This window comes from Heterocephalus glaber, unplaced genomic scaffold, assembly GCF_053883595.1.
Source record: "Heterocephalus glaber isolate CG9 unplaced genomic scaffold, H.glaber_assembly_v1.0 deba00001773, whole genome shotgun sequence".
NCBI lineage: Eukaryota > Metazoa > Chordata > Mammalia > Rodentia > Bathyergidae > Heterocephalus > Heterocephalus glaber.
Genome location: NW_028258463.1, coordinates 11836367 through 11862858, shown reverse-complemented (window position 1 = coordinate 11862858; position 26492 = coordinate 11836367). Strand labels below are relative to the sequence as shown.

Sequence of the window (26492 nt, the reverse complement as noted above, 5' to 3'; positions counted from 1 at the left end):
GTTCTCCTGTTATGTTTCTCCCCAGACATCCCGGGCACCAGAGGAAATGAAGTGTGTGAGGAGGCGATGTCACCCCAGGACAGCAAGGCATCCTCAGGGCTGGCCTGTGTGGGGAGGGGTCTGGCCTGGCGCCCACACACACGCCCAGCTCTGAGCCTGCTCCTGGCTGGGTGGGCTGTGGCCCTCCACGCTCAGGCCACACCCTGGGGCTGGTAGGGCCCACAAGAGCCCCTGTGGGTTTAGGGCTGGAGAGAGGACACTGCGTCGTGCTGGCCAGCGGGGAGGTGGTCCGGGCTGTCAGCGCCCGCTTGGAATGCTCTGGATGCCTGAGGGGCTCGGCCAGGCCACAGGGGATGCAGGTGGGGGGAGGTCCGAGCTGCTGGGGTCAGGGTCACCTGGCTCAGCTCCTCCAGGATTTGGCCTGGCCTGGGCCAAGCCGCTTCTGTTGGTCTGGAACTGCAGCCGAGTGGCTCTGTTACTCGGCCCTGTCAGCTCCACGGTCACCATCAAACTAGGGAAGGTCGAACCAGAAGGTGGCCACCAAGAAGAAGGCCACCCTGGACAGCCAGCAGGTCTGAGCCCCGGATGCCCCGTCCTTGCTGCCCCGTCTGGCCTGCTCCCCCCATCCTCTCCAGCCCGAACCAGGCACAACCGAGTTCCCACTTCCTGCTGAGGTGGATCTGAAGTCCTTTTGGGCTTCAGGGTGACAGGCTTTGCCTCTCAGGACGACAGTGCCCAGCAGCGACAGCGGAGCTGGTGATCAGGCCCCAAACTCTGGGCTGGAGGGAGACGCAGCCCGGCTGGTGCCGCAGGTTCACTGCACAAGACGGAAGTGGGAGGAGAGCTCCAGCCTCCCGGAGCCCAGGAGACTGAAGCGGCATGCGGGCCTCTGGAGCCCGGCAGCCCAGGCCCCCAGGTCTCGTAGCTCTGGTGCTCATCTTCCCCTCCCGTTTTGTTCCTGTGCCACAGAGTAAGGCCACGGGCAGTGTTGCTCCTAAACACACGCTGACTTATTTCTTGTCATTATTCCCTGAACAACACGGTGTCGTATCTAGTTTCACGACATTCCCATGGTATCAGGGAGGATGTGCAGCCCAGTGCCGATGCGATGCTAATTTATAGCGGGGACTGCGTGGTGTCTGGGGGCCTGGAGCCCACTTCCTGTGGACACAGGCATGGACAACTGGGTTTTCAGAAAAATCTCAACACAAGGTGGCGTCTTGGATTGCGGCCCAGGCAGAGAAAGGGGTCAGTGGGAAGCCACACGCTCCTGAGGAGGCCCCGATGTAGGGGCTGTGCACCAGGCAGTGTCCACAGCTCGGCGGTAGGGACCGCAAAATGCTTACGGGGGCGCGCTGGTGACAGGGAGGCTCTCGGGAGCTCTGCCGATGCTCTTGGCAATCTTTCTGTACATCGGGAATTGTTCTGAAATGTAAGGTATATTTAAAGGCAAGCAGTGACAGCTCACAGGAGCAGGCAGGTCGGAGCCAGGAGCCAGGAGAGCACAGAAGCGCAGCTCTGGGCCCAGGCTGTGCTTGGGACCCAAGGCTGGGCTGCAGGGACAGGGTTGAGCGGGAGCCGGCTGTTTTCATCACACTGGGCTGGGACCCGAGGGCTGTGCTGTGGGAAATGAGTGACTTGCAACAGACCAGGCTGCTGCGGGCTGTCTGTCAGCCGACTCCTGTCCCTCAGTGTCCTTCACGCTCGGCTCTGGGCTCCAGCCTGGTACAGCCATCCCTGTCCCACCTTCAGGGACCTCAGAGACACTGGTAGGAAGCCTTCTGGGGGTCGGGCAGCGGCAAAGCCCCCGGCGGTTTCGAGTGGACTGTCTCAAATGCTCCCGACTTAGGAAGTAACCGCAGGAGGACTGGGTGGTGATGGGCAGCTGAACCAGACTGGGCCCTGTTCTGCAGCAGCAGCAAGGGACGCAGCATGGCTGTTCCTGCTGTTCCTCAGGGCCTCGAGGGAGTACAAGTGCAGCCTGGACTGAAAGTATAAAAGGAAAACAGATTTGAAAAATAATCGAAAAAATCCAGTGGCTGAAGTTAAGAATTCAGGGGCAGATTTCAAGCAGATTAGACACAGCTAAAAGCTAAGAAGAAACCGCAAGGTGTTTGGGAAGGAACCAGGCTGAGGTCTTCGAGTGACAGAGACAAAAAGAACAGGGTGTAGAAGAGAGAGTGAGAGAAAAAGAGAACTGAAGCGGGAAAGTGTTGACATTACAAACTGTTCACCAAAAGACTGTGGGGCCAGGCGTGGTGGTGCACGCCTGCAATCCCAGTACCAGGGAGGCTGAGGCAGGAGGTTTGTCGTGCGTTGGAGGCCAGCCTGGGCTACTCAGTGAGTTCAAGGCTGGCCTGGACTACATTGTGGGATCGTGTGTCAAATAAAAATAAAAACAGGGCCGGGGATTTAGCTCAGTGGTTCCGGCGCCTGCCTCGCAAGTGCAAGGTCCCGAGTTCGATCCCTGGTACCAAAAAAATAAAAATTAAAATTAAAAATAAAGACAAACAAACCAACATGCCAGGGAAAGAGCGACTGGACAGACCCACAGGGTGGCAGAAAATGCCAGCAGCGCACGCCACGGACGGCGTGGAGGAGGAAGTCGGCACAGTGATGGCTCTGGTAGGTGAGGTCTGAACTCCACTCGGAAACGGCCCTGATGAACCCTGCACAGTGGGCGCAGATGGTGGGATGGAGGAGACAGGCCCTCGGGAGGGTGCTGTGCCCGCAGGCTCTGCAGGGGATGGGGAGGACTCCCTTGTGAGTTGCTCTGTTTACACACTTTCTGGGGCTCGGTTCTATGTCACTGTACCAAACTATAAAAAAGGAAAGAAAATGGGTTCACGATACCCACGAGCAATAAGACAAATTGGAAAGAGGGAAATTTTAAGGTGGCAGTGCGTCTCGCTCCTCCCTGGGTGTGAGGGGGTGTGGACCTTCCCTCGTGTGCCTGGGGGGTGCCAGGCCTTGCACCCTGCGCCCGAGGCCAGCACCTGGTCCCGCTCAAAGCCTCTGCCCTGGTGCCTGGGGCGCTGGGGTCCTCAGCCCCTCAGACGACTGCCCCGTGTGGCCTCTGCCCTCGTGCACCCACCTGCTGCTGTCCCGCCACCTGTGCCCCGCCTGCTTCCTGTCTGCTGGGCCAAAGCACGAGGACATGGGCTAGCCGAGCAGACCCTGCCACGCCATCCTCCAGTGATCCCCACCCGTCCAGTGCCCGTGTCTCACACCCTCCACAGCACCAGATGTCAGCAAACGTGAGCATTTTCGTCTTAACAGGCAACAGGGACATCGCTTTCTATTTTGCAAGATTTTGAATGTTTTGATATATCAGCTGTATGCATTTTTTTTGGTAACAGACTTTGACTGTTTATCTTCTTTTGGTTTTTGGCACTGGTGATCGAACTCGGGACCTTGTGCTTGCACAGACTGAGCTAAATCCCCGGCCCGGACTATTTTTCTAATTTTTATGTTTTCTTATTGACTTGTATGAAATGTTTTAAGTTAAGGAATTTAGCTATCACATTCCATGTACAATATTATATCACATTGCAAAAATGAAAGTTTACATTTTATAATTTATATTTTATTTAGTCACATGTCCTTTTTCTTTATACATCTGTGTTTGGGTTTTGCTTGGAAAGTCTTCCTTCACTGCAAGATTATACAGTGAAATCTGGAAAAATATTTTGTGTGAGGAGTGAGGTAGGGATCCGACTTTTTCCTTCTCCTTTCCTTCTTTCCCCCTTTTCCATAAAGAATAGCTAGTTATAGCTGTCCCCAGACTTTTTTAGGAATTCCTCTCCTCCCATTTCTCATGTTGCCTTCCGCAGGAACAGGCGCTGTCACCCGGTGCTCTGTCCACTCCACCCGTCCCCACCGTGTGCAAAGCCTCCCAGACTGCTTTCCCATCAGGAGCACCGTGTACTTGACAGGGCCAGGGAACTTAGAACCCAGCTGCCTTGGTCCTGGCTCTTTTTTGGATTTTTGCTGCTTTTCACCAATGTTTATTTTTCCTGATAAGTAGAAGGATTGAGGAAATTCCCTCTGGACATTGTTTTTATATTTTAATGGGAATTTTAGAATGACTCCACACTTTTCCTACTAAGCTTTCCTTGCTTAACTTAGTATTTAATCTTTTTTCTTTTTCAGTGCCAGATGGAACCCAGGGTGGGTCGTGTTGAGCAGGTGAGTTTCTTCTAGAAAGCAAACAGGCAAGTCTTGCTCTTTTACCTGTTTGACAATCTCTGCCTTTTATTTGGAAGCTTTAAACCATTTATTTTTGACAACTTTATTGAGAGATAATTTACATACCATAAAATCCATTCATATACAGGGTGGATCTCAATTTTTAAAATATATTCAAAAATATATATATATTTGTAGTTTTACAACCATCATCATGATCACATTTTAGGACATTTTCCTCATTTTTTTTTTGTTTATTTTTGGTACCGGGGATCGAACTCTGGTCCTTGCACTTGTGCAGCAGGCGGTGAAACCACTGAGCTAAATCCCTGGCCCCATTTTCCTCATCTTGAAGATGCATCATCATGGAGACACCCAGGAGCATTGCCTGGCCTCAGCCATGGCTCATCTACTTTTCTGTCTCTAGAGTTGCCTGTTCTGGGTTTGTTCATATAAATGGTATCAGGCAATGTGTGGTGTTTTGTGACCAGCTGATTTCATGATGTGCTCAATCCACGCGGGCAAAGGCCTCCACTCACGGACATGTTTTTATGGGGATATATTTCTAATTTCTCCTGGGCAGATACCTAGGAGTGAAGTTGCTGTTTCATAAGGCAACTGTATGATTAACTGTTGTTCAAATTCCTTTTTGACACATGTTTTAGAAAATCATGTATGGGTGCCTTATAGCATCTATGGATATAATAATATAAAAGTACTACTTTTATCCTATTAACAAATTGCTTTATTTGGAGTACACCATATAATTTTCAAACATTAAACCATTTTAGAATGCACTCTACCTGGCCGGGGATTTAATGCTCAGTGGTTCCGCACCCCTGGCTCGAAAGCTCAAGGTGCCGAGTTCGATCCTTGGTACCAAAAAAAAAAAGAATACATTCTACCTTATCATGATATATTATTATTCTCTTAGTATCCTGGTGAAATTGCTAGCTAATAAAAGTTTTTAGGATTTTTATATCAATATTTATAAATGAAACTAAGATTTTTTGCTCTTTTTTTTTGGTACCAGGGATCAGAACTCGGGCCCTTCTTCTTGTGAGGCAGGTGGTGGAACCACTGAGCTAAATCCCAGCCCCCACTTTTCCTCTTTTTTAAAACAGGTTTTATTATCAACTTTCAACTTTTTTTCATACCGGGGATCAAACTCTGGTCCTTGCGCTTGCGAGGCAGGCGGCAGAACCACTGAGCTAAATCCCCACCCCCAACTTTCAACTTTTTAAATGTAGCATGGGAAGAATTTGGAGCTTCTTTTTATTTGAATGCTCTAGTAGAGCCAGAATAAGTGTTCTTTATGTGTGTGGAGGTTTCTCCTGTCGGACTCCCAAGGTCTGGGGCTCTTTTCCGCGACAGGTCTTTGACAGCTGTACTCTGTTCAAATGGGCCTGCTCAGATTTTCCCTCTCTTCTGGGCTAATTTTAGAACTTTTTGTTTCCGGTACCGGGGATTGAACTCAGGACCTTGCACTTGCAAAGTTTGGTACTTTGTATAATAGCGATGCTGGTGCTGCCGCTGCTGCTGTTGCGGACCTCTCTGGGCCAGCCAAAGCCAGGCCTCTGACGACAGCCGGAGCTCGGGCGCTCAAGCGCCGCAGGACCACACGGCGGGCCCCGGCGGCAGCGCCCTCTTGCGCTCAGCCTAGTACGCCCTGACATTCGTGCGGTCGCTCCCGTCTGAAGAGGCTGTTTTCTCTTCACTGATGAGGAAACACCGGTGCTCTTCAATGTCCCACCATCCGCTTTGGGCGCCCCCGACAGGACTCCTGCCTCACACAGCCGCCGAAGGAGGCCCTGGCTCCTGTCCATCTCGCGCGGACGCGTGGACTTCCCAGCCTCAGGCTCTAAGGAATAAATCTCTTATTATTCAGAGAACACCCAGCCCTGCTATTTTGTATGGCAGTAGGAACTAAGGTTTTAATTTACTTTTCCTCATGACAGATGATATTGGATGAGCGTTTTGTTTATGCCTAGTGGCGTTTATCTTCTTTTGGGAAATACATACCCGTTTCTTTTGCCGATGTTTGGATTTGGGTGTTTGACCTTTTATTATTGAGCTGCAGGGTACAAGTCCTTAGTATTTACAGTGGGACTGTTTCTTCCCCTTACCATCTATTTTCTTCATCCTTTTTTTTTCCCCCAGATGAGTACAAGTGTTAATTTTGAAGTCCATTTATCAGTTTTTAGAGTCTTTTTTTTTTTTTTTTTGGTGCCTGGGAATCGAACTCCGGTCCTTGCGCTTGCACAGCAGGCGGCGAAACCACTGAGCTAAATCCCCAGCCCTAGCATCCATGTGTTTTTGTATTTTAAGAAATCTGTGCCTACTGCAAAACTGAAAAATTCATTGTTTCCTTCTAGTCGTTTTACCAACGTGCATGAGTTTGTGTTCCCTCTTCTGTGTTCTGTACGCGGTGCGAGGAGGGGATTGAGCTTTTACACGCACCACACGCACACGCACAGAATCTGCTGTGGTTGTGCCAGCACCATTTGCTGGAGCCTTGTCAAAACTCGATCGCGTTGTGCTTGCTTCGGCGGCACATATACTAAAACTCGATCGCGTGGCTGGCAATGTTTGCCAAGCTCAGCAGCCAGGTGTGCCGCGTCGTGGGGTCCGTCGCCCTGCCCGGGTGTGCGGAGGGCGGCAGGGCCACGTGAGCGCTGGACAGGTGGGGGGCCCTCCGCCGCCCTCGGGGACCGGCCCCGCGCCCCGTGCCTCTCGCGCACCCGTGGGCGCCTGCGACCCCGCCACGCCCCCAAGCGCGCGCCGGGCTCGTGCGTCCTCCTCCCCGAGCCCCGATGCGTAGTTGCGCAGCCCGCGTCTCCGCTGCGGCGGTCTCTGCAGCCCCTGTAGGCACAGCGCGCTCAATCCACGCTGGCAGAGGATTCCCGCGGGGCCGGTGTGCACCCCTCCACTCGCGGGCGCGTGTGCGCAGGAGGCCGCGGGCTCGGCGGGTGGGGAGCGGAGTGGGACCCAGACCCGCGGCCCGCCCATCCCACTCACGTCCCTCCCATTCTGCCCACTCCCCGCCCACTCCCTACCTCTCCCCGCCTCCTCAGCCCACGCCCCACCAAATCCTGTCCCGCCCAGGCCTGCGCTCGGCTCCCGGGTCGAGCTCCGCCCCCTCCTGCCCCCACTGCGCTCCTCCCGAGTCCCGCCTCCTCCCAGCCTTCGTTCCACCCTGTGCCCCGCCCCACGGCCTGCAGTCCAATACGGGTCCGCGCCCCGCCCCCTTCCGCCCCGTTCCCCGCCCCCACGACCTACAGTCCAATACAAGCCTGCTCCTCGCCCCCTTCCGCTCCGGGCCCCGCCCCAATGATGTGCGATCCGTCCCCTTCCGCCCCACTCCCCGCCCCTTCTGGTCAGCCCCTCCCGGCTTGTGCCCGCCCCTGTCTCCGCCCCCGCGGCCGCTCCGGGGAGGGGCGGTGCAGGCGGAGCAGCGGTTGCGGGCGAGGCCTGGTGCTAGCGTGCGGCTCCGGGTCCCTGGGCTGAGCTCCCGGCGAGACGAGGTAGGGAGCGGCGCACAGGAGGGAGCGCACGCGGCTCAGGGTGGGCCGAGTCCCGACTCCGAGATTCCGCCGGCCCGGCCCCCGCCGAGACCGGGGCTCGGCCGGATCCCAGGCTCTCGGGCAGAGGAGGGGCGCGGGGCGGGGGCTCCGCGTGTGGGCGCCCATCCTGCGCCGGGCTTCGCGGCTCCGTGCGCGGAGAGGAGCCAGCCAGGACTCCTGCTCCCCAGGTTCACGTACCTCGAGCCCCGGGCCAGGCTCTCCCGCGGGAGCGTGGCTGTGCCTCTCCGGGTCCAGCGCCCTCGGCTGGGGCGCGGGTGGAGGGCCGCTGCGGCCCTGAGAGCGTGGCGGCGGCCGGAGATGCCGCCCTGGTCAGGGCAGCTTGGCCTGGCCGGACCTGGGCATGGACCGTGGCCCCCAGGTAGCACCTGCACTGCCAGTGTCCCTCCATGGGGCAGTGGCTTCCCCCACGTCCACCTCCAGGTCTGAGCAGAGGGAGGAAGTCTGGTCACCTAGGGGAAAGCGAGTCTGTTTTTTCTCCTTCCTCTGTGGAGGGAGTGAGCAGTTTTTGTTCCCGTCCCCGCTGGAGCGCCCAGGATGTCGCTGCCTCCTGAGTGAAGTCACCACTCCCACTCCCCGGCAGGGAGCTCCCGGGACTGGCAGGCGCAGGCATGCCCGTGCTGTCCGAGGACTCGGGTGAGTGCCCGGCCTGCCCCGGGTGCTGCCCACCAGGCCTCCAAAGTGGTCTTGCCTGCATGCCCTGGGGACGAGGGAGGCTTGGGTCTCCAGGGCAGGTCCCCTGCACGTGCCCTGACTTCCTGCGCCCGCCTCAGGCCTACACGAGACCCTGGCGCTGCTTACCTCCCAGCTGAGCCCAGACTCGAGCCACAGGGAGGAGGTGGGCTTCCTGAGAGACGTGTTCAGCGAGCGGAGCCTCAGCTACCTGATGAAGGTGCCGGGAGAGTCCCCCGTCTCGGCCCTCGGGGGTATCTGGGCCAGCCCACGACCTGTGGGGTCCCTGCGGCCACCAGGGCTGTGGGGCGTCCAGGTCAGCGAAAACTGGCTGTCTCTGCAGATTCATGAGATGCTGCGCTGTTATGAGCAGCAGAGCCCGAGCCCAGTCCTACACAGCGCCGTGGCCCTGGCTGAGGATGTGAGTCCAGGTTTCCCTGGCGGTGGTGGCAGCTGGCTGCCTGCCAGTGCTACTCCTTCCTGCCCCGTTGGCATCACTTTGCCAGGGTGGTCGGGTTGGGGGGCCTAGGGAGTTGAGGCCTCTCCTTGCTTCCTCCTCCTTGCTGGCCTCCTGATCGCCAGGGCAGCCCTCAGGAGGCTTGGCGGGGGAACTGGGGACAAGTAACACCCCCTTACAGTGTGCTCTGTGGCCACCTGCCTGCTGGCTGGGTGATGGGAGCTTTGCGTGTGGTGGGCACTTCCCCAGCTGTCCTGAGGGCTGGAACCACATGTCCATGAGGTCCAGGACTCAGGGGTTTGCTGTGTGTCCCTGCTCACTGGCCAGGGTTCTGGGGACTGAATGACCCCAGGGCCTCCTCATTGAGCTACATTCCCAGCCCTTTTGGGGGGTGGGGACAGGGTCTTGCTGAGCTGCTTAGGCAGGGCTTGAACTCGCCGTCCTCCTGCCTGGGAGGGCTTCTCAATTTCCTGTAGCCTTGGTCCTCTGTGTTGCACAACTGGGGAAGAGCTGTCCCCAACCAGGACTGAGCTCAGCTCCCAACAGCTCACCCACCCAGGGCCGGACGCGGCTGGGTGCAGACCCCAGGCTTGGGGCTGCCTTTGCCACCCGCTCTGTGACTTTCACAGCACCCGCCTTGCTGTGCCACAGTGTCCTCAGCTGTACCGTAGCACAGAGCATGGCCCAGGTAGGGCTAGGTTCAGTCCTGGCTCTGCTACCTGAGCTCGGTGACCTTGGGCTCAGGGTTCTCAGCTGTGTCCTGCATCCTGCATTCCATTCTTTTGGGGGTTTGCTGTGGGATCGGGGCTCCCTGGTGTGCCTCCGGGACTGGCTAGGGGTCCAATTTGCCCCTGGAAATCCTGAGGATACCCCTGTGCCTCCCTCACAGGTGGTGGAGGAGCTGCAGGCTGCCTCGGCGCAGGCGCACAGTGACGAGAGGGAGCTGCTGCAGCTGCTGGCCACGCCCCACCTCAGGGTAGGCGCTTGTGTCCCTCCGGTCAACCCGAGGCCCACAGCTTCTGGGGGGCTGGGGCTCCGTGCTGCTGTCCCCGGCCTGACCCATGCCTCCCGCCTCCCTCCAGGCCATGCTCGTGGTGCATGATACAGTGGCCCAGAAGAGTTTCGACCCTGTGCTGCCCCCTCTGCCTGACAACATTGACGAGGACTTTGAGGAGGAGTCGGTGAAGATCGTGCGTCTGGTGAAGAGCAAGGAGCCCCTGGTATGTGGGGCCCGCCTGTCCCCTCCCGGAATGCTGCCCTGCCCCTGAGGCCCTTGGCGGGAGCGACAGCGGCTTCCTGGTGCGGCTGCCATCTTGGCCCCTTGCCTGTGTGCAGGATGCCGCTTTCCCCTGGGCCCCGGAGCACTGACCCTCCCGACTGTCACTGTGCCATGCTTCCTGGGCCCAGTCCCTTCCCTGGGTGCTGGTGGGGGCACAGATGGCCCTGTGGGGCCGAAGCGGAAGGCCTGGGAACGCCGCATGGTGCAGCTGGGAGCATCTGAGGCACGTGTTGTCCTCGCTTGTAAACGCCTGTGGGCGCCCGGCCAGGCCGCCCGGCTCACGGGGAGCTTCGCCTTCTGGTTGGCGCCCTGGAGCCTGCTGAGCTCTGCCCTCCTCTGAGACCTCAGCATCACTGAGCTGGGTCCTAGCTGTTCTCCTCCATCCCCCGAATTCACCATCTGGCCGGGAGGCTGGGGTGGAGGGCCCAGCCGCCTGCCCAGCACCCCATTCTTCTGTGCAGGGAGCCACCATCCGGCGGGACGAGCACACAGGCGCTGTCGTGGTGGCCAGGATCATGCGAGGGGGTGCGGCCGACCGCAGCGGTGAGTGCTGTCCCTCAGTGTGCCCCACGGCCTGGGCTGGGGCTCCGTCTCCTTGCCCAGCCCCATGTCAGTCACTCCGGAAAGCCGACAGCCCAGGTACACGAGGGGCCCTGGGACAGGGCTGTGCCTGCCCGGGCACCCAGGCCCCTAGCTGCAGGGCAAGGCTGCTGAGCGGTCTGGGCTGAGCGGCACCCTAGACCTGAGCCCACCAGGTGCCCTCGAGTGCCTGGCGACACTCGGTTCGACTGATTCAGGAGCTGCCCCCCCGAGCCCTCCTGGCACTGCAGTGGCCCAGTGCCCACCAGGAGCAGCAGGCAGTCTGGATATGCAGGATGCTCCGCAGTGTGCACGCTCTAGTCCCCGTACCGGGGAGGCTGAGGCGGGAGGATCACTGAGCCCGGTTGTGAGATTGGCCTGGGTAGCATGACAAGACTCCGTCTCCAAAGTGAAAAGAGCCAATAGGTGGCCATGCCCGCTGCTCTGAGCACGTCACTGTTGGCCCGAGGTCCCTGCATGGGACGGCTGCTCCCGGAGCGGGTCGCTGCCCTGGGAAGGGAGGAGCTGAGGCTTTTTCTTTTTCTTTGCAGTGCTGAGGGTTGGACCCGGTGTCTTCGCACAGAGTCCATCCCCGGCCCTTTTTATTTTGGGACAGGGTCTTGCTGAGTTGCTTAGGTGGGACTCGGAGTTGGCGTCTTCCTGCCTCAGCCTCTCAGTAAAGGTCACCGGCATGCAGCACTGCACCCAGCTGCTCAGCCATTTCTAAGGAGGCAGAGGCAGGCAGAGGAGCGCAGCTTTCCAGCCCTTGCTTGCGTCCAAGAACGGGCGGCTTTGTCCCCGGGTCCAGCTGGGCCTGTGCTAGTCTGCACTGGGCAGGGAGGAGCCCCGACAGTCCCTGCCGCGTGGGTCTCTGTGGCTCCTGTGCTGACACCGCCCGTGTCCCCAGGCCTGGTCCACGTGGGGGACGAGCTGCGAGAGGTGAACGGCGTTGCCGTCCTGCACAAGCGGCCCGACGAGATCAGCCAGATCCTGGTGCGCTGTGCTGCGGCCCGCGGGGGGGAGCGTCTGCCTGGGCCGGCTGCCGGGTGCCCAGCGACTGACGGGTCGGGTGCCGGGCGCTTCTCCCCACCAGGCCCAGGCGCAGGGCTCCATCACCCTCAAGATCATCCCGGCCACCCAGGAGGGGGACCGCTTCAAGGAAAGCAAGGTGGGTGCGGAGTGGGGTGAGCCCCGCATCACAGCGCGGTGCAAGCAGGGCTTGGGGCGCCTGCTTGCAGAGGATGGGGCCGCGTATAGGAGGAGGAGGCCCCGCTGCCTCTTGGTGGCAGATGTGGGAGCCCGTGGCCAGTGGCTCCCTGGGCGGAGGCAGAGGCAGAGAAGGGCAGGGAAGCGAGCGTGGGCCCGGCCCTGCCTCTGGTTTGGGGAAGGGAGGGACAGGTGGCGCCTGGCAGGACAGAGGTCGGCAGCGTCTGTGGCCAGCGAGGACTGCTAGGGGGCGGGGTCTTGGCCCACAGTGTTTTACAGCAAGGGACGAAGCTTGCTTCTTGTTTGCAGCACTAGGATCGAACCCAGGCCTTGCACATGCTGGGCAAGCACTCTACCACCGAGCCACTCTTCTGTTTCTATTTGGTTTCGAGACAGAGTTGTTCTAAATTGCCCAGGTTGGACTTGAACTTGTGATCCTCCTGCCTCAGCCTCCTGAGTAGCTAGGAATACTGCTGTTTTCCACCATCCCTGGCAGAAATAACCTCATGTGGCCTCATTGCTGTTTCTTTTCCTCTTTTTCTTCTTCTTTTCTCCTTCTCCTCCATCTTTTTTTTTGTGTGTTTCTGATAATCAAACTTAAGGCCATTGTACCACTGAGCTCCACCCCAGCCCCTCAAAAGGTTGTCCAGGCTGCCCCCAGACTTGCCACCCTCCTGCCTCGGCCTCCTCTGTGTCTTGCTCAGTATGACTGCTTCTTACTTGTGTAGCACTGGCTCTTGCTGGATGGAAGGTGACCTCCTGTGACAAGTGGCTGTGGTCCCCGTGTGTTGCTTTGAGGGCTCCGGCTTGGTGTCCCTGGAGGACACGCAGGAAGCCTGTCCCCAGCCCCTCTGCTGGGTGCCCCTTCCTGGCCCAGGTGCTGTCTCGCAGCTGTTGGGGTCAGAGTCCCCAGGTCCCCAGGGCTGTGACAGCTGTGCCCGGTGAGGGCTTCTGTCCCCACCACACGCAGCAGGATGCTCTTCCCTCTCCAGCTGGCAGGTGAAGGGGTTTGACTCTGTCTCGGGTACAGCTGGGCTGATGATTTGCTCTATTTGCCCCTGAGATTGTGGGGCCCTGATGGCCTGGAACCCCAGATGTGCGCGATAAACCCAGGCTGCTGAGTCACAGAGACCCGGCACGCAAGGCAGGGCTGTGCCCACGGCCGCTGCTCCGGGCTGGGCTCCTGGGAGGAGGTGCAGGTCATGGCCACACAGTGCCCAAGGAGGCGGACTGGCTGGTAGGAGGTGGGGGCTGACCCCAGCCACGCGGCGGGGAGCCGGCAGTGGGGTCCCGTGGACCTGTGTTCTCACCGCACTGCAGTGAGTTACTGCTGACAGATGCTGCTGTCTCACCTGGCATGGGCAGTGGAGGCGGTGCTGCTCCCCTTGGCCCCTGGCCTGGCTGCTACACCGTGCAGACAGGGAGACTGTAGGAGACGCAAGCAGGTGGGCGGGAGCGCCCAGGTTGGAAGAGAAAGGCAGTCGCTGCCCATCTGTTAGTGCCCAGTTCTTGAGGGATTTCCAGCCTGGGGTGTCCCAGATGACTGAAGAGCAGTAAGCAAAGGTGAGCGCAGTGCACGCCTGTGACCCCAGCACTCTGGAGGCTGAGGCAGGAGGATCGAAGGTTCGAGCCCAGCCTGAGCAACTTAGTGACCTACAGGAGACCCTGTCTCCGAATAGAAAGGGCTGGGATGGAGCTCACCGAGGACCCGGGTTCACTCGTCGGTACTGAAAAAGGAATGAAATGAAGAACAGGGAGAAAGGGAGAAAGAAGCAACCAGGAGGAAACTGGCAGGGCGGGGCAGAGCGAGCCTCGGGCCGGGCTGTGCTCGGCCGCCTGTGCCCTGCGAATGGCTATGCCCTGCCCTTCGGCGGGACGCTTGGCTCACGGAGCCCTCCTGCAGGTGTTCATGCGGGCGCTGTTCCACTACGACCCCCGTGAGGACCGCGCCATCCCCTGCCAGGAGGCAGGGCTGCCGTTCCAGCGAGGGCAGGTCCTGGAGGTGGTGAGCCAGGACGACCCCACCTGGTGGCAGGCCACGCGCGTGGGCGACACCAACCTGCGCGCCGGGCTCATCCCTTCCAAGCAGTTCCAGGAGAGGTGGGTGGGTGCATGGGGCAGCGGTCCTGTCCTGGGTGCTGCTGGAGGAGGAGGTGGTTGTGTTGCTGCCCACGTGGTGCTGTTTGCTTCCTGCCCTGTTTATATTAACATTTGCAGAAAAGAGGTCTTTTTTTGTCTTTTCTACTTTTCTTTTTTTTCTTCCTTTTCTTCTTTTTAAATTTTGCAGTCCTGGGTAGTGAAGCCAGGCTTTTGTGCTGAGCTACATCTTCAGCCCTTTTTTTATTTCATATTTTGAGGCAGGGTCTTGCTGTGTCATTAAATTGCTCTGGCTGGCCTCATACTTGGGATCCTCCTGCTTCAGCCTCCCAGAGTGCTGGGACTGCAGGCATGCACCCCCCCCCCCCAGCATTTCTTTTCCTTTTTTGCTGTGGCGTTTTGACACTGGCCGTTCCCTTCCAATCACATGTTCTCGGTGGTGTGATTTGTGTGCCGTACAGTATCTCACTGGGAGTTTCGCCCTCCAGCACAGACAGCGCATTTACCATGGGTGGGCGGCCTTGTGCTGGGCACCATGGGCCGTGGTGAACCCATGGCTTCTGCCCGGGGGGCTGAGGGTGGTGGTGAAGTCACAGCCCTCAAACCCTCATCACCTGGGCATCCGGCAGGAAGGAGGAGGTGCTCGGGGTGGGCGGTGTCCATGAGGGCTGAGGGTCCCGTGGGGCGCCCCTGCGCCTCTTCCTGTGGGGAGCTGGTCTCCGTGGGCTTGGATCCAGGGGGATTGGGCCGAGGCTGGGTGGCCGTGCTGGTACCCACACATCCCGGGGTGGTGTGGTGGTGCCTGCAGTGGCCGCCTGGCGTAGTCCCCAGGCCCTGGGGCCCCATAGCACCTGGGGACCTGCTGGAAGTCTGCAAGAGCTCCCCAGACCTGCAGCACCCGAGACCTGGTTCCCCAGCTGCTCCAGGGGTGCCAAGGTGCGGGGGCTGCGGCCTGCTCCGGTCCTAGCTGACCCAGGATGTGGGGGACCTGGGCAGCCCGAGCCGGGGCGTCCCTTAGCCCCTCCCGCGGCCTCAGTGGAGAAAGCCTGTCCACGAGGGGGTGCCGCGCTGGTCCCCCTTGCCCACGGCCTCTCCGAGGTCCCCAAGTCTGCTACTTCCCAGCCCCCACCCCACATGGAGGCCATGGGAGTCCGGCTCCATGCCCACCAGGGGACCCAGGCCCTGGTTCCGCTGGGTTTCCAGAAGCCTCCTTTGGCTGTTTCTCAGCCCCAGCTCTGTCCTCTTGTGTCCCACAGACGACTGAGCCACCGGAGAGCCGCGGGCACCCTGCCAAGTCCCCCAAGCCTCAGGAAGCCACCCTGTGAGTAGCCGGGCAGGGTCGGCAGGGACACCAGGGGTCCTGGCCAGGCTGGCGGGGCCTGGGAGGCACAAGGAGGGAAGTTGGGGTTAACTTCCCCAAATGGTGTGTGACTTCTGGCTCCGGGCCGTCCTGTGTCAGGTTGGTGGGGTCACCAGGCTTGGGAGCGCAGGTGGCGGGCGTGGAGGCAGGCTGGGCCTCCTGGCAGGCAGTGGGCAAGTGAGTGTAAGTGTGCCTGTGCCCCCGTGATGCTGGGCGTGCATTCGGAGCCCTGTTTCCTGGCGAGTCCTGTGTGTAGCTGACTGTCTACTCTGTCGGGAGCACCCTGAGCTGCCGCTTCTGTTTACTTGTTCTTCGTGTTCTTACGGCGCCAGGAAGAGCCTGCTAGGCCAGGGCTCACCATAGAGCTCCACCTTTAAGCACAGCCACCCCGAGAAGTAGGCAGAGTGAGGTGTCTCTCCCCAAATGGGGAGCTGGAGGCCCCTAAGCTTAGGTGAGCAGGGCTGGGGTTTCAAGCACCCCATACAGACAGGAGCCTGCCGGCCTGCAGCTGTGCCCCACTCTTGGGCACCTGCATTTCCCAGCAGGATTGCAGCCCCGGGAGGGAGCCAGGAGCCTGGGAGACGTGGGCAGAGCAGGCTGGGGTTAGTAGCAGCCCGGCGCAGGCTGGTGTGGCAGAGGAGCCGGCATCGGAGCCCCCCGGCCCCTGAGCCCCGGGCCCCCTCTAACGCTGTCCCCTCTCTCTTGTGCAAACTGCAGACGATCACCCTTGTGACTCAGGTAGGCCTGGTACTGTCCTCGTGCTCACAGGCGAGGAGCCTTGTCTGGGGACACTCGGGCGAGGGGCCATGCCAGATGGATGGGGTTCAGGGCTCAGGCCTCTCTGCCCACCCGGCTTCCTGGACTGGCCAGGAGGGGACAGGGTCCTCCCTGTCATCCCATGAGAAGGGGGTGCCTGCTGCTCCTGGACCCCTGCCAGGCCCCACTCGGAGCTGTCAGGGTGGCCGGGACATGGCACTGCCCCTGGGCGCCGGCCACCAAGGTCCCCCGGCCTGGGGTGTCCGGCCCTCACCACTGCCCGTTTGGTCCCCAGAGACCTGCGACCATGACGGGCACCTGAAAGGCCACTACGTGGGTGAGTAGCCAGCCACTCCTGATACCCTTTGGCCTCCCGAGTTGGAGGACACAGCAGAATGATGGACGGGAGCCCCAGAAGGCAGCCGAGAGCAGCAGAGCCACGACTCTCATCTCCCTGGCCTGTCCTGGGGCACACTGTCCTGGACTGGGGGTTCATGCCCGCGTCACCCGGTTACTGGGCACACAGTCCTGGCCCAGCGCTCGGGCTGGGCTCTAGCGTGTCACTGTCGTCTCGATTGGAGTGGGGGCCGACCCCCCGGAGGCATGCGCTGCTCTCTGAGCCCCATCCCTTCGTGTGTTTTACCCTCTTCAGAGGCCGCGGGTGGCCGGGGTCCCTTAACTTAGCGGTGACGCAGGCTGCCTGGAAGGTTGGGGTGGGGAGCCTGCACGCCCCTCGCCTGGCTCCCCGGCACTGGCGGTGCCCCCTGCCCCGCGCCCCAGAGTGGAGGAGAGCGCAGGCCAGGCGCTGGTCCCCGGGTCCCTGTCCTGGCTGCGAGGCCAGCTTGACCCTGGGAGCCTGGCATGCTCACAACTGCACTCCCCACACAGCGCTGTGCCCGTCAGGATCTGACCCGGATCCCGCTGTCGGCGGCTTGGTGCCCCTCACCCAGGCCAGCCGTGTGCCAGCAGAGCGGTGCCCACAGGGCCTCTGCACGAGCGGTTGGGGGGGCTGGAGGGCGGAGCAGCCTTTCCCGGGAGGTAGGGACAAGTCCCCATCCCTCTGCCCTCCCAAGCTGGTCTTCGGAGGAGCTTCCGGCTGGGCTGCCGTGAGAGGCCAGCCGGCCTGCAGGACGGAAAGGCACCCGCGGGCTGCGAGGCCCTGGAGCTGCCCACCTATGAGGAGGTGGCCCGGTACCAGCCCCAGCCCGGCGAGCGGCCACGCCTGGCGGTTCTGATTGGTAGGAGGCCTGTTGGGGTCGGGGGTGGTGGGTTCCTCCTCGGCAGTGGGGCTGTGGCAGGGACCCAGCCCCCTCTGCCCTCCAGGGTCCCTGGGCGCCCGGCTGCAGGAGCTGAAGCAGAAGGTGGTGGCCGAGAACCCACAGCACTTCAGTGTCGCCGTACCGCGTGAGGGCCTGCGTGGTGCGCGTGGGTGGTGGGAGGGCCTGGACTCCCACATTCCTGAGGACAGTGGCTGCGGGTTGCCGGCCCGGTGCTGAGCTTCTGCTTCTCTGCGCCTTCCCAAGCAGCGGTGGGAGGCCTCCTGTGATGCCAGCGTTGTAGGAATTGGAGGTTGGCAGGGAGGGCGCCGTGCGGGGCTCAGGACCCTGGGTGGGGACTAGGGCGCTGGGCCCCACTCGCTGTGCCTCAATAGCCTCACGCAGCTCCTCTCCTCCCCAAAAGACACCACCAGGCCGCGGCGGGGCCAGGAGAAGGAGGGCGTGGAGTACCACTTCGTCTCCAGGCAGGCCTTCGAGGCCGACCTCCAGCACAACAGGTGCTGCCCGGCGAGCTGCGTCCCTGACTCTCCCCTCCCCGAGCACTGCTGGGAGGGAGTCGGGGGCCACTTTCCTTCCGCTGCTTCTGCTTCGGGGAAGCCCGAGCACTGGCTGCTTCCCCCGGTGGCATTTCAGGTTCCTGGAGCACGGCGAGTACAAGGACCACCTGTACGGGACCAGCCTGGGGGCCGTGCGCGCCGTCGTGGCCAAGAACAAAGTCTGTGTGGTGGACGTGGAGCCGGAAGTGAGTCCCGGGTGGTGGGCGTGAGTCAGTGGGGTGTGTAGCCCGGGGCTGGACGCGGAGCAGGGCGCAGGATGTTACTTGAAGGGAATTTTAGCCTGGAGTCTGGGAACTGAAGAAAGCCCCGCACCCCAGACGTGCACCTGTGTCCCGGACACCGTGAGGACTGCCAGCACTGGTGACCCTCTGGACCGCGACCCTGCGCAGGGCGGGTCCGGGGGCGTTCGGTGCCCCAGAGTGGCGGGAGCCACGCGCCCACGGGGCAGGATGCGCGAGGCAGAGGCGAGGGGACCCCAGGTCGCCTGGAGAGCAGAGCAGCTCCAAAGGGAAAAGGCGGAGCCTCAAAGCCGCCTTGTTAGCCTGGGAGCGGTGGCTTTGAGATGGGTGGGGGGTGGCTTCTCCTTTATGGGAGGAGGGAGGCCTCTGATCCGCGTGAGCACAGGCTCTGTGTTACAGAGGCACTCTGCCTATGAGGGGGCCTTGCTGGTGTGGACCGACTGGCAGCTGTAGTCAGAATTCAGTCTGGATTTCAGAGGGTTGTTTTTTTTTTTTTTGGTACCAGGGATGGAACTCGGGTCCTTACACTTGCACAGCAGGCAGCGGAACCACTGAGCTAAATCCCCGGCCCCAGAGGGTTTTGAAAAGCACTGTTGTGGCTTCTCGTGTGCAGAAGTCTCCACACAGCTGTCCAAAGCAGGGAGGGAGGACTGGGCTGGAGGTGGAAAAGCCTGCATTCTGCCTCACTCCGAGGGTCCCTGCAGGCCTTCCCCCTCCTCACACCCGCTTCCTGTGGCTCAGAAGGAGGCCGTGTGACAGCAGGGTTTTGCTGGCATGCAGACACAGGTACTGCGTGTCTAGCTGGTCACTCAGGGAGCTGAGCTCCCTTGGCACCAGGACCCGCCAATGAAGCAAGTCCAGCAGGTGACCCACAGCAGGGATCCCAAGCCGAGGCTACAGGACCTTGCTGTCTCCAAGAGCAGCCTTCAGGCCCAGCTGAGTCCAGCCTCAAAAGTGAGGGGCAGGGGCCGGGGATTTAGCTCAGTGATTCTGCCGCCCACCTTGCAAGCGGGAGGATCCAAGTTCGATCCCCGGTACCAAAAAAAAAAAAGCTCAAGGAGCTAGTTTGATCCCCTGCACCAAAAAAAAAGTGAGGGGCAGGAAACATGTGGTCCATTGCCATAGCAGCAGGGGTGGTGCTTTCCCAGCTCTGCGTGGCAGTGGTGTGTCCACTGTGTCCTTCTGAACTTTCTTCCTCAGGCCCTGAAACAGCTGAGGACCTCGGAGTTCAGGCCCTATGTCATATTCGTGAAGCCTGTGGTGCAGGAGAAGAGGAAGACACCACCCCTGTCCCCAGCCTGGGAGGACACCTCAGGCCCGCTGGTGAGTTCAAGGGCCGCCACTTCCGTTCTGCAGGCTCAGGAGGCACCTGTGCACGTGGCACTGCGGGTGGCAGAGGGCACAAGGCCACCAGAGGCTCGAGGGGGGACAGCGGCCGTGCCAGGCGTGCCTCTCCCACCACACACACACGTGCACACACGTGCGCACGCAGCAGCCCTGGCCCCCAGCAAGGGGCTGACATTTGTAGAGACTAGATTTTTTTCTTGCTTTTGTTTTGTTTTTTACAGTGCTGGAGATTAAGCCCAGGGCCTTTGCACTGAGCTTCATGCCCAGCCCCTTTTTGTTTTTTTATTTTGAGATCAGTCTCCCTAAGTCACTGAGTTGCTCAGCCTGGGCTTGAGCTTGCAATGCTCCTGCCTCAGCCTCCTACAGAGTGCTGGGATGACAGGCAGGGGCCACCAGGCCTGTAATTCTCCGCAGCCTTGATCTGAGCAGGACAAACCCAAATTTTTTTTTTTTTTTTTTGTACCAGGGACTGAATTCAGGACCTTGCACCTGCGAGGCAGATGGAGCACCACAGAGCTAAATCGCTGGCCCAAACCCAAATGTTTTTTAATTGCAACACCAATTGCCAAGGCCACAGTCCTTGCTTTCAGACGAGTCTGAGCTGTCTGCAAATTATGATCCACTTGTGAGCTGAGGGCACAGCTCCCACAGTGGTCTCCGGTCCCTGACTCTCAGTCTAGCCTGATCTGTGTTGTGGCCCCTGGAAACCTCCAAAATGCTACCAGAAACCTCTGCAGAAGGCTCCAGTCTCCTGCTCAGTGTACGACACAGGCCTGGGAAAAAAATGTAAAAGAACTAAGAGAGAGAAAGTGGAGGCCAGGACAGCCAATGCCGGTGCAACCAACAGAGGCCCTGGTCAGGCCCAGGCACTGGCTTTTATTGATGATCAATTGGGGTAAGGCTGAGGTACGTGCAAGGGCAGAACTATGTGCGAGGATGTGCAGTCGCATGGTTTTAATGGAAATTAATGTAAGCAAGGCTCATAAAGGACAAGAGAAAGCATTCTCAATTAGGAACAGAATAGACAAAATATATGATTGTAATTAGAGCGCTGTCCTTCTAGCTGAAGTTTTAGTTGTGGGAACGGAATTTGGGTGTGAGTTACTCTGACCTCGGCACGTAGCTTTGGCCGGACTCTGCTATATGGAAGGCCGCTGTGGGGCTAACACGTCACGGCCCGTACTGCTTACAGCTGTCTTGGTCCCCTGCAGTGGCCTCCACCAAACCTCTTTGGCTGGGTTCTCCCCAGAGCCCCGGGCAGAGCGATGCTGGTTCCTGGTTGGGGACACAGCTGTGGGGCCAGCAGCCCAGTGCCACAGTGGGCTCGGCTCGGTGCCCGGCGTGCGGTTCTGTCACACCTGGCCGTCCAGTGGTCCCTGCACCACTTGTTAAAAAGACTCGGACGGTCTTGGTGCCCTCTAAAATCACTGGAGCAAGAAGGGCTCCGTTCTGGGCTCTCCACTGTGTTTCACAGATCTGTTCTCATGCTCACACCGTGCTGTCTCGGCTACTGTGGCTTTGTAGGAGGTTTTGAGGTGAGGAAGTGAGATCTTCCACATTTTCCTTCTTTTTCAAGATCATCTTGGCCCTCCTGGGTCCCTGGCATTTCCATGTGAATTTTAGGACCAGCTTGGCAATTTGTTTTTCTGTAGTTTTTTAAAAACAAATATTTTAGGATTGGTGAATTTAATAACCAAGGGTAAAAAGCTTACTTTAAAAAAAAAAACGCTTACTTTTAAAAAGAGTTTAGGGGACCGGGGATTTAGCTCAGTGGTTTCGCCACCTGCTGCGCAAGTGCAAGGACCCAAGTTCGATCCCCGGTACCAAAAAAAAGAGTTTAGGGCCGGAAATTTAGCCCAGTGCTGCTGTGCCTGCCTTAAAAGCGCAAGGTCCTGAGTTCGATCCCCAGTACCAAAAAAAAAAAAAAAAGAATATATGGCCGCCAAGCCAGGTGTGGTGGCACACACCTGTGATCCCAGCACTCAGGAGGCTGAGGCAGGAGGCTCGCTGTAATTTTGAGGCCAGGCTGGACTACATTGTGAGCCCCTGTCTCAAAAAAACCAAGCCAAGGGCCGGGGATTTAGCTCAATGGTTCTGCTGCCTGCCTCGCAAGCACAAGGACCTGAGTTTGATCCCTGGTACCCAAAAAAACAAAGCAAAACAAGAGAAAAGCCAATATAAAGGAGGATGAGAGGCTGCTCCCCAGGACACGGAGAGGCCGGCCAGCCCCACAGGAAGCCCACACCCTAGGCTGGCATGTCAAGCGACCCTGACCAAAGTGGGACTGGTGTCCCAGTCCTGGCCACTGTGCCACCTGGGCTCCTCCTGAGCCCTCAGCAGCCTGCTGTGTCCTTGAGTGCACCCAGCCAGTGGCTTCAGTTGTCTGGGGTCAGGTGTGGGCATGGTGGTGCACACCTGTATGTCAGGAGGCTGAAGCAGGAGGATCACAAGCTCAGGCCCAGCCCAGGAAACTGAAACCGTCTCAAAGTAAAAAAGGGTTGGGTTTGTGGCCCAGTGAAAGGCTGTGCATTCAGTCCCTGGTACTGTATGTGTATGCACACACATGCACACGCTTGCACATGCACACACACAAACCCCAGCCGCTCCCCTCACCCCGGCTGTCCCTGCAGGATGAGGAGCAGCAGGACATGGCCGCCTCTGCCGCCTACGTGGAGCAGCACTACGGGCACCTGGTGGACGCCGTGCTGGTGCGGGAGGACCTGCAGGGCGCCTGCCTGCAGCTCCGGGCACTGCTCGAGAGGCTGGGCACGGATGCCCAGTGGGTGCCCGTCAGCTGGGTCAGGTAACTCCTGCTGGGATGGCCCGCTGTCGGCACTCAGGACCACGAGGGCAGTCTGCCGGAGTTTACCACCCAGGAATCCCAGCCAGAGAGCAGCAGAGTCCCCCCGGCCTCCCGCTCAAGAAGAGAACAAGGGGAGTGGCGGGCTGTTGGGGTGCGGCTGTCGGCCCCGTGGAGGGCAGCGCGTCACAGACCCTGGGTCGTTCATTCAAGCCCCACGGCAGCCGGCTGAGTCTGCAGCGAGAAGCCCGAGCAGGATGGGCTCAGCCCTGTCGGCTCTGCTGCCACCTCGGCTCCATCCCTCAACAGCCTTGTTACCCAGCTCACTGAACTTGCTGGCACGGTGCTGCTTGGTATCGGGGAAGCTGTTCTGGTGCCATTTTCCATAGGGCACCATGCAGGCTGTCTCAATGCCAGAGGTGCCCGGTGCCCGTGAATCACTGGCCTCTTCTCTGCCCAGGGCCCGAGGCCGCTGTCCCCTGCCCGCAGCCGTTCCTAACACAGTGCTCGCCCTGTCCGGTCCGCCCTGTCCCGTTGGTCGGCCCCTTTGGGGCTGGCAGTGGCCTTGGTGCCGGCTCCTGGTGCTGGGTCCTGGGGCCTGAGCGACTCCCTCCCAGGAAGCCGAGCCTGAGCCCTGCTGTGTCCACCCATCCCGGAGCACGCAGATGCAGGGCGCAGCCTCACGGCTGGCCCTGAGCTGAGTAGTGATGGCCACATGGGCTGGGACACGGCTCCTTCCAGCGGTCAGTGGCCAGCAAGTGCAAGGCTTTGTCCTGTCAGGCGCAACTCAAAGGCCTCTGCCCTGACCCTCACGGGTACAGGAGGCCAGGGGTAAGAGTCCCGAACCCATGTAGTCGGGGCAAGATGAGGCTGAGACCTAAATAACGTGCTGGAGCTCACAAAGCGTAGATCTGAGCCTGAATCTCCCAGACCCAAAGACCATTCCTCCCACCCACTGTCCAGCACCCCGACATTCTGTCTGTGTAGGCCACGCTGGCCTCGAACTCTAGTGGCAATCCTCCTGCCTCAGCCTCCTGAGTGCTGGGATGACAGGCGTGCGCCACCACACCCAGCTCAACACTCATTCTTGTTGGTCCCATAATTGAAGCCACCGATGAAATCACAGTGACAGTGCCATGTGCCGTGCCATCTGAGGGAGAGGTGGCTGCTTGCTGTACAGAGGGGTCAGATTACGGGGGACACAGCACAGGGCACAGGGCTCCTGCCCACCAAGGTGTCTCCATCCCATGTTCCTTTTGGCAGCTCCCAGGAGGGCTTGCTCGACCCCAGTGCCCGGATGGCGCCTAGAGGGTGCCAGCAGGGGCAGAGTGGGTACTGGGCAGAAGGACTGGGGCCTAAGCTCCCTTCTCAGGCAACGGAGGGGTACTGCCAGGGCCTGTCCTCCGGGGCCGTGGTGGCACCGTGAGATGCGCTGTCTTCTGCGTTTCCCAGGACCCTGGACCTTCTGCACAGCTCCCCAGGGACACGTTTCTCTCCGTGCCGCGGGCCGGGTGTGCAGATGCGCAGGCCTCAAGGCCTCCCACCCCCGGGCCAGCTGCCCTCTGCCTGCTGCTGGTCGGGCACAAGGGGGAGGGATGGGTCACTGGGGGGGTTCGGTTTTGCTGTTAGAAAGCAGAAAAGTGTCAGTAAAATGCACGCTGGCAGAACGTGTGTGTGTGTGTGTGTGTGTGTGTGAACTAGCATCGCGGATGTGCTTCGCCCAGCAACGGAGCTCACTGAAACTTGGGCGCAGCCCCAGCAAGGCCTGAGGGTTTCTGCTCCTGCCTCACCAGGCACAGCCTGGCCACACGGAGGGCTTGTGGATCACAGCCCCGTCCCTGGCACCCTCAGTGCTGCACGGACTGGTGGGACCTGGCTCCTGCACTCCAGACCCATCCAGCACCTCAGCGAGTGTTTTCACCCTGCAGCCCTGACCAGCGAGGGGTCCCCACCCTGCCACCCTCTCGCTCCGCCGGCGGAGCCTCAGAGCTCTGGCTCTCTGCCCCTTGCAGAGCTAGGGATGCTGCGTGTCAACCAGCAGCTCGGTGTGATCGGGAAATGTGGTGAATGTTCACAGAAAATTGCCTCCCTCACTTCTAACACACTCATCCCATCCTTCTGCCCCTTTCTGCAGCAGCTCTGGTGGCCTCTCCTGAGTGTCTAGTGCTGTCCTGGCTGCCTTGATGTCCTGAATCTACTCAAAATGATTCCCTTTCACGGTCATCTTGACTTTGAGGAAAAGCCAGGAGTGCACAGTGCCAGGCCCGGTGAACAGGCAGTGAGCACGCAGCGTCCTGTCTTTCTGAGCCTGGCTGTCCTTTGGATGGCAGCGGTCACTGTTTTTGATCACATCTCAAAGACCCTCAAGAAAGAGCACTCCAGAGCTGCTTCAGTCAGAAAGGGATCAGGGCAGCGGGATGAATTGAGGGGGAGGATTTTTAAGGGGGATTCACGGCAGTGTGTCTTCTCCTGTAATCTTTTAAAAAATCTAAACATCCTGCTAGCATGGTGGTGCACACCTGTACTCCTAGCACTGGGGAGGCTGAGGCAGGAGGATCTGCTGTGAGTTCCTGGACGACATAGCAAGACCCTGTCTCAAAAGACTGAAAACCAAATGTGAGCATCCATCCCGCAGTTTGCCCACCCTGGTGCTTCGGTCATGCATCTGCTCACTTAGTGTCACGGAGTCTGTGCTGCCCGTCTCTGTCCTTTTCCCCAGCAACGGCACCCGGGATGCAGGCACCAGCTGCGGGCGTCGGCGGACGTGGAAAGACGTTTGTTAAAGGAGCCAGTCCGTTTCCGCGTGTATCCTCCCTCCTCTCCGAATGTGCGCGTAGCCCCTTGGAGTCAGCCTCTGGTTTCAGAACCATGGTGTCAGCTGCTCTTTCCTCTTCCCTAAGTACAAGTCGATGCCTGGAGATTATGTGGCAGAGCCAGAGAGAGGGGCTCGGACTCAGCACGGGGGGCGAGCTCCCCGCGTGGCCTGTCCCCTCCCGGCCGGCCGGACCCAGAGCACAGCAGAAAAGGCAACAAACCCAGCAAGGGCGAGCCCCTCCTCCCCCGACGGCGCGAGGCGGCCGCAGCGTCCGCCCAGCCTGGCACTCTGGCCCATGGGCGACAGCAGCAGGGGCCTGGCAGCAGCCGCCGCACAGCAGCTGAGGACAGGACTGTGGGGCAGAACTTGAGGACCCAGCGTTCATGACAAGACCGCTGCCCGCGCTCTGGAGCAGAGGCCCACAGGCCGAGGGAGCCCTTGGCTGGCAGTCATCTCTCAGGATCAGCTGTGGCTCCCGAAGGACTTAGCCACGAAACAGAGGTGACCCTGAAGAGCAGGTCGGTGCTGGGAGAGTAGACTTCGGAGGAGGAGCCGTCGCGGGGCCCGAAGGCGGGGCGGGGGACGGAGCTGGGCGGGCGGAGCAGCTCCAGCAGCGCCCTCAGCGGGGAGGAGGGGAGGAGGGCGTCGGGACGAAGGGGCAGGAGCTTGGGGCTTGCGGGGGCGGAGCGCAGGAGGCCGGGGCAGGACTGAGCGTCGCTCACCTCCTGGTCTCTAGCGAGCAGCGCCCGTCCCGGCGCGGGGAGTGGGGGCCCCAGGGACGCGCTGCTGCGCCCTCCCTCGGGCACTGGGTGCCCAGGCTTGGGGACAGCGAGTTTCTGGAGACTGACACCCCGGGAAGAGGCTGAGCCCCCAGGAAGAGGGGCCCCTGTGCGCCCACACACCAGGGCTCCAAGACACCCGGAGCCGACCGATGCCAGCGGGAAGGAAAAACAGACAAACGCACACGTACCGGCTTCTCCATTCCCTCAGTCCGCGTCTGTGGTCGTAATCACGTCGTGGGCAGCTGGGCACGGACGGAACACGTCTGAGTTCTCTCATCTCCTTTTCTTCCCTCCCTCTCCCGCCTCGATCCCTTTCCCATTTGCAGCAGCTCTGTCTCCCTGCTTCCTATTATCTATCTTTTATGCTGCTCTTTATTTTTACTCTGGGTTTCTCATATAAGGAAAACACCACGCAATATTGAAGCTCATGTGTCTGACTTATTTCACTTACCATGATCTCAGGATGCATACATTTTCCTACAAATGACTCATTTATCCTT

At 59.8% G+C, this 26492-nt stretch overlaps 1 protein-coding gene and 1 long non-coding RNA gene across 18 annotated transcripts in view; both read left to right on the top strand.

The window, feature by feature from the left end:
- Positions 1-26492, top strand: part of LOC147821074 (uncharacterized) — a 113610-nt gene that overhangs the window by 2520 nt on the left and 84598 nt on the right. The window contains exons 3-6 of one of the 9 annotated variants that reach the window (XR_015447772.1): positions 26-2625; positions 3049-3257; positions 4153-4188; positions 5667-6535. This is a non-coding gene — a long non-coding RNA (uncharacterized LOC147821074). The other 8 variants (XR_015447765.1, XR_015447768.1, XR_015447764.1 and 5 more) reach the window with 8 other exon arrangements.
- Positions 7585-26415, top strand: Mpp3 (MAGUK p55 scaffold protein 3). 9 transcript variants are annotated; one of them, XM_087202366.1, is made up of 19 exons: positions 7585-7712; positions 8353-8405; positions 8543-8661; positions 8785-8862; positions 9788-9874; positions 9981-10118; positions 10639-10720; positions 11664-11749; positions 11850-11924; positions 13866-14062; positions 15316-15380; positions 16137-16157; positions 16471-16512; positions 17249-17413; positions 17499-17579; positions 17856-17949; positions 18086-18194; positions 19449-19571; positions 20062-21527. In XM_087202366.1, the coding sequence occupies exons 2-19, from the start codon at positions 8381-8383 to the stop codon at positions 20113-20115; spliced, it is 1641 nt and encodes a 546-aa protein (XP_087058492.1). In that variant the 5' UTR covers positions 7585-7712; positions 8353-8380; the 3' UTR covers positions 20116-21527. The 9 variants fall into 9 exon arrangements, 8 of the variants coding, with proteins under 8 accessions (XP_087058492.1, XP_012933061.2, XP_004859327.2 ...); XM_013077607.3 differs by lacking the exon at positions 20062-21527 and adding an exon at positions 22226-26415 and having other exon boundaries at positions 7586-7712; XM_004859270.4 differs by lacking the exon at positions 20062-21527 and adding an exon at positions 22226-26415 and having other exon boundaries at positions 7593-7712; positions 8264-8405.

Coding starts and splice junctions, on each gene's coding strand:
- Mpp3 (XM_013077607.3), top strand. CDS start 8,381: ATGCCCGTGCTGTCCGAGGACTCGG. Junction 8,863..9,787: donor CCGTGGCCCTGGCTGAGGAT/GTGAGTCCAGGT, acceptor CCTCCCTCACAG/GTGGTGGAGGAGCTGCAGGC. Junction 17,950..18,085: donor GCCGACCTCCAGCACAACAG/GTGCTGCCCGGC, acceptor GTGGCATTTCAG/GTTCCTGGAGCACGGCGAGT.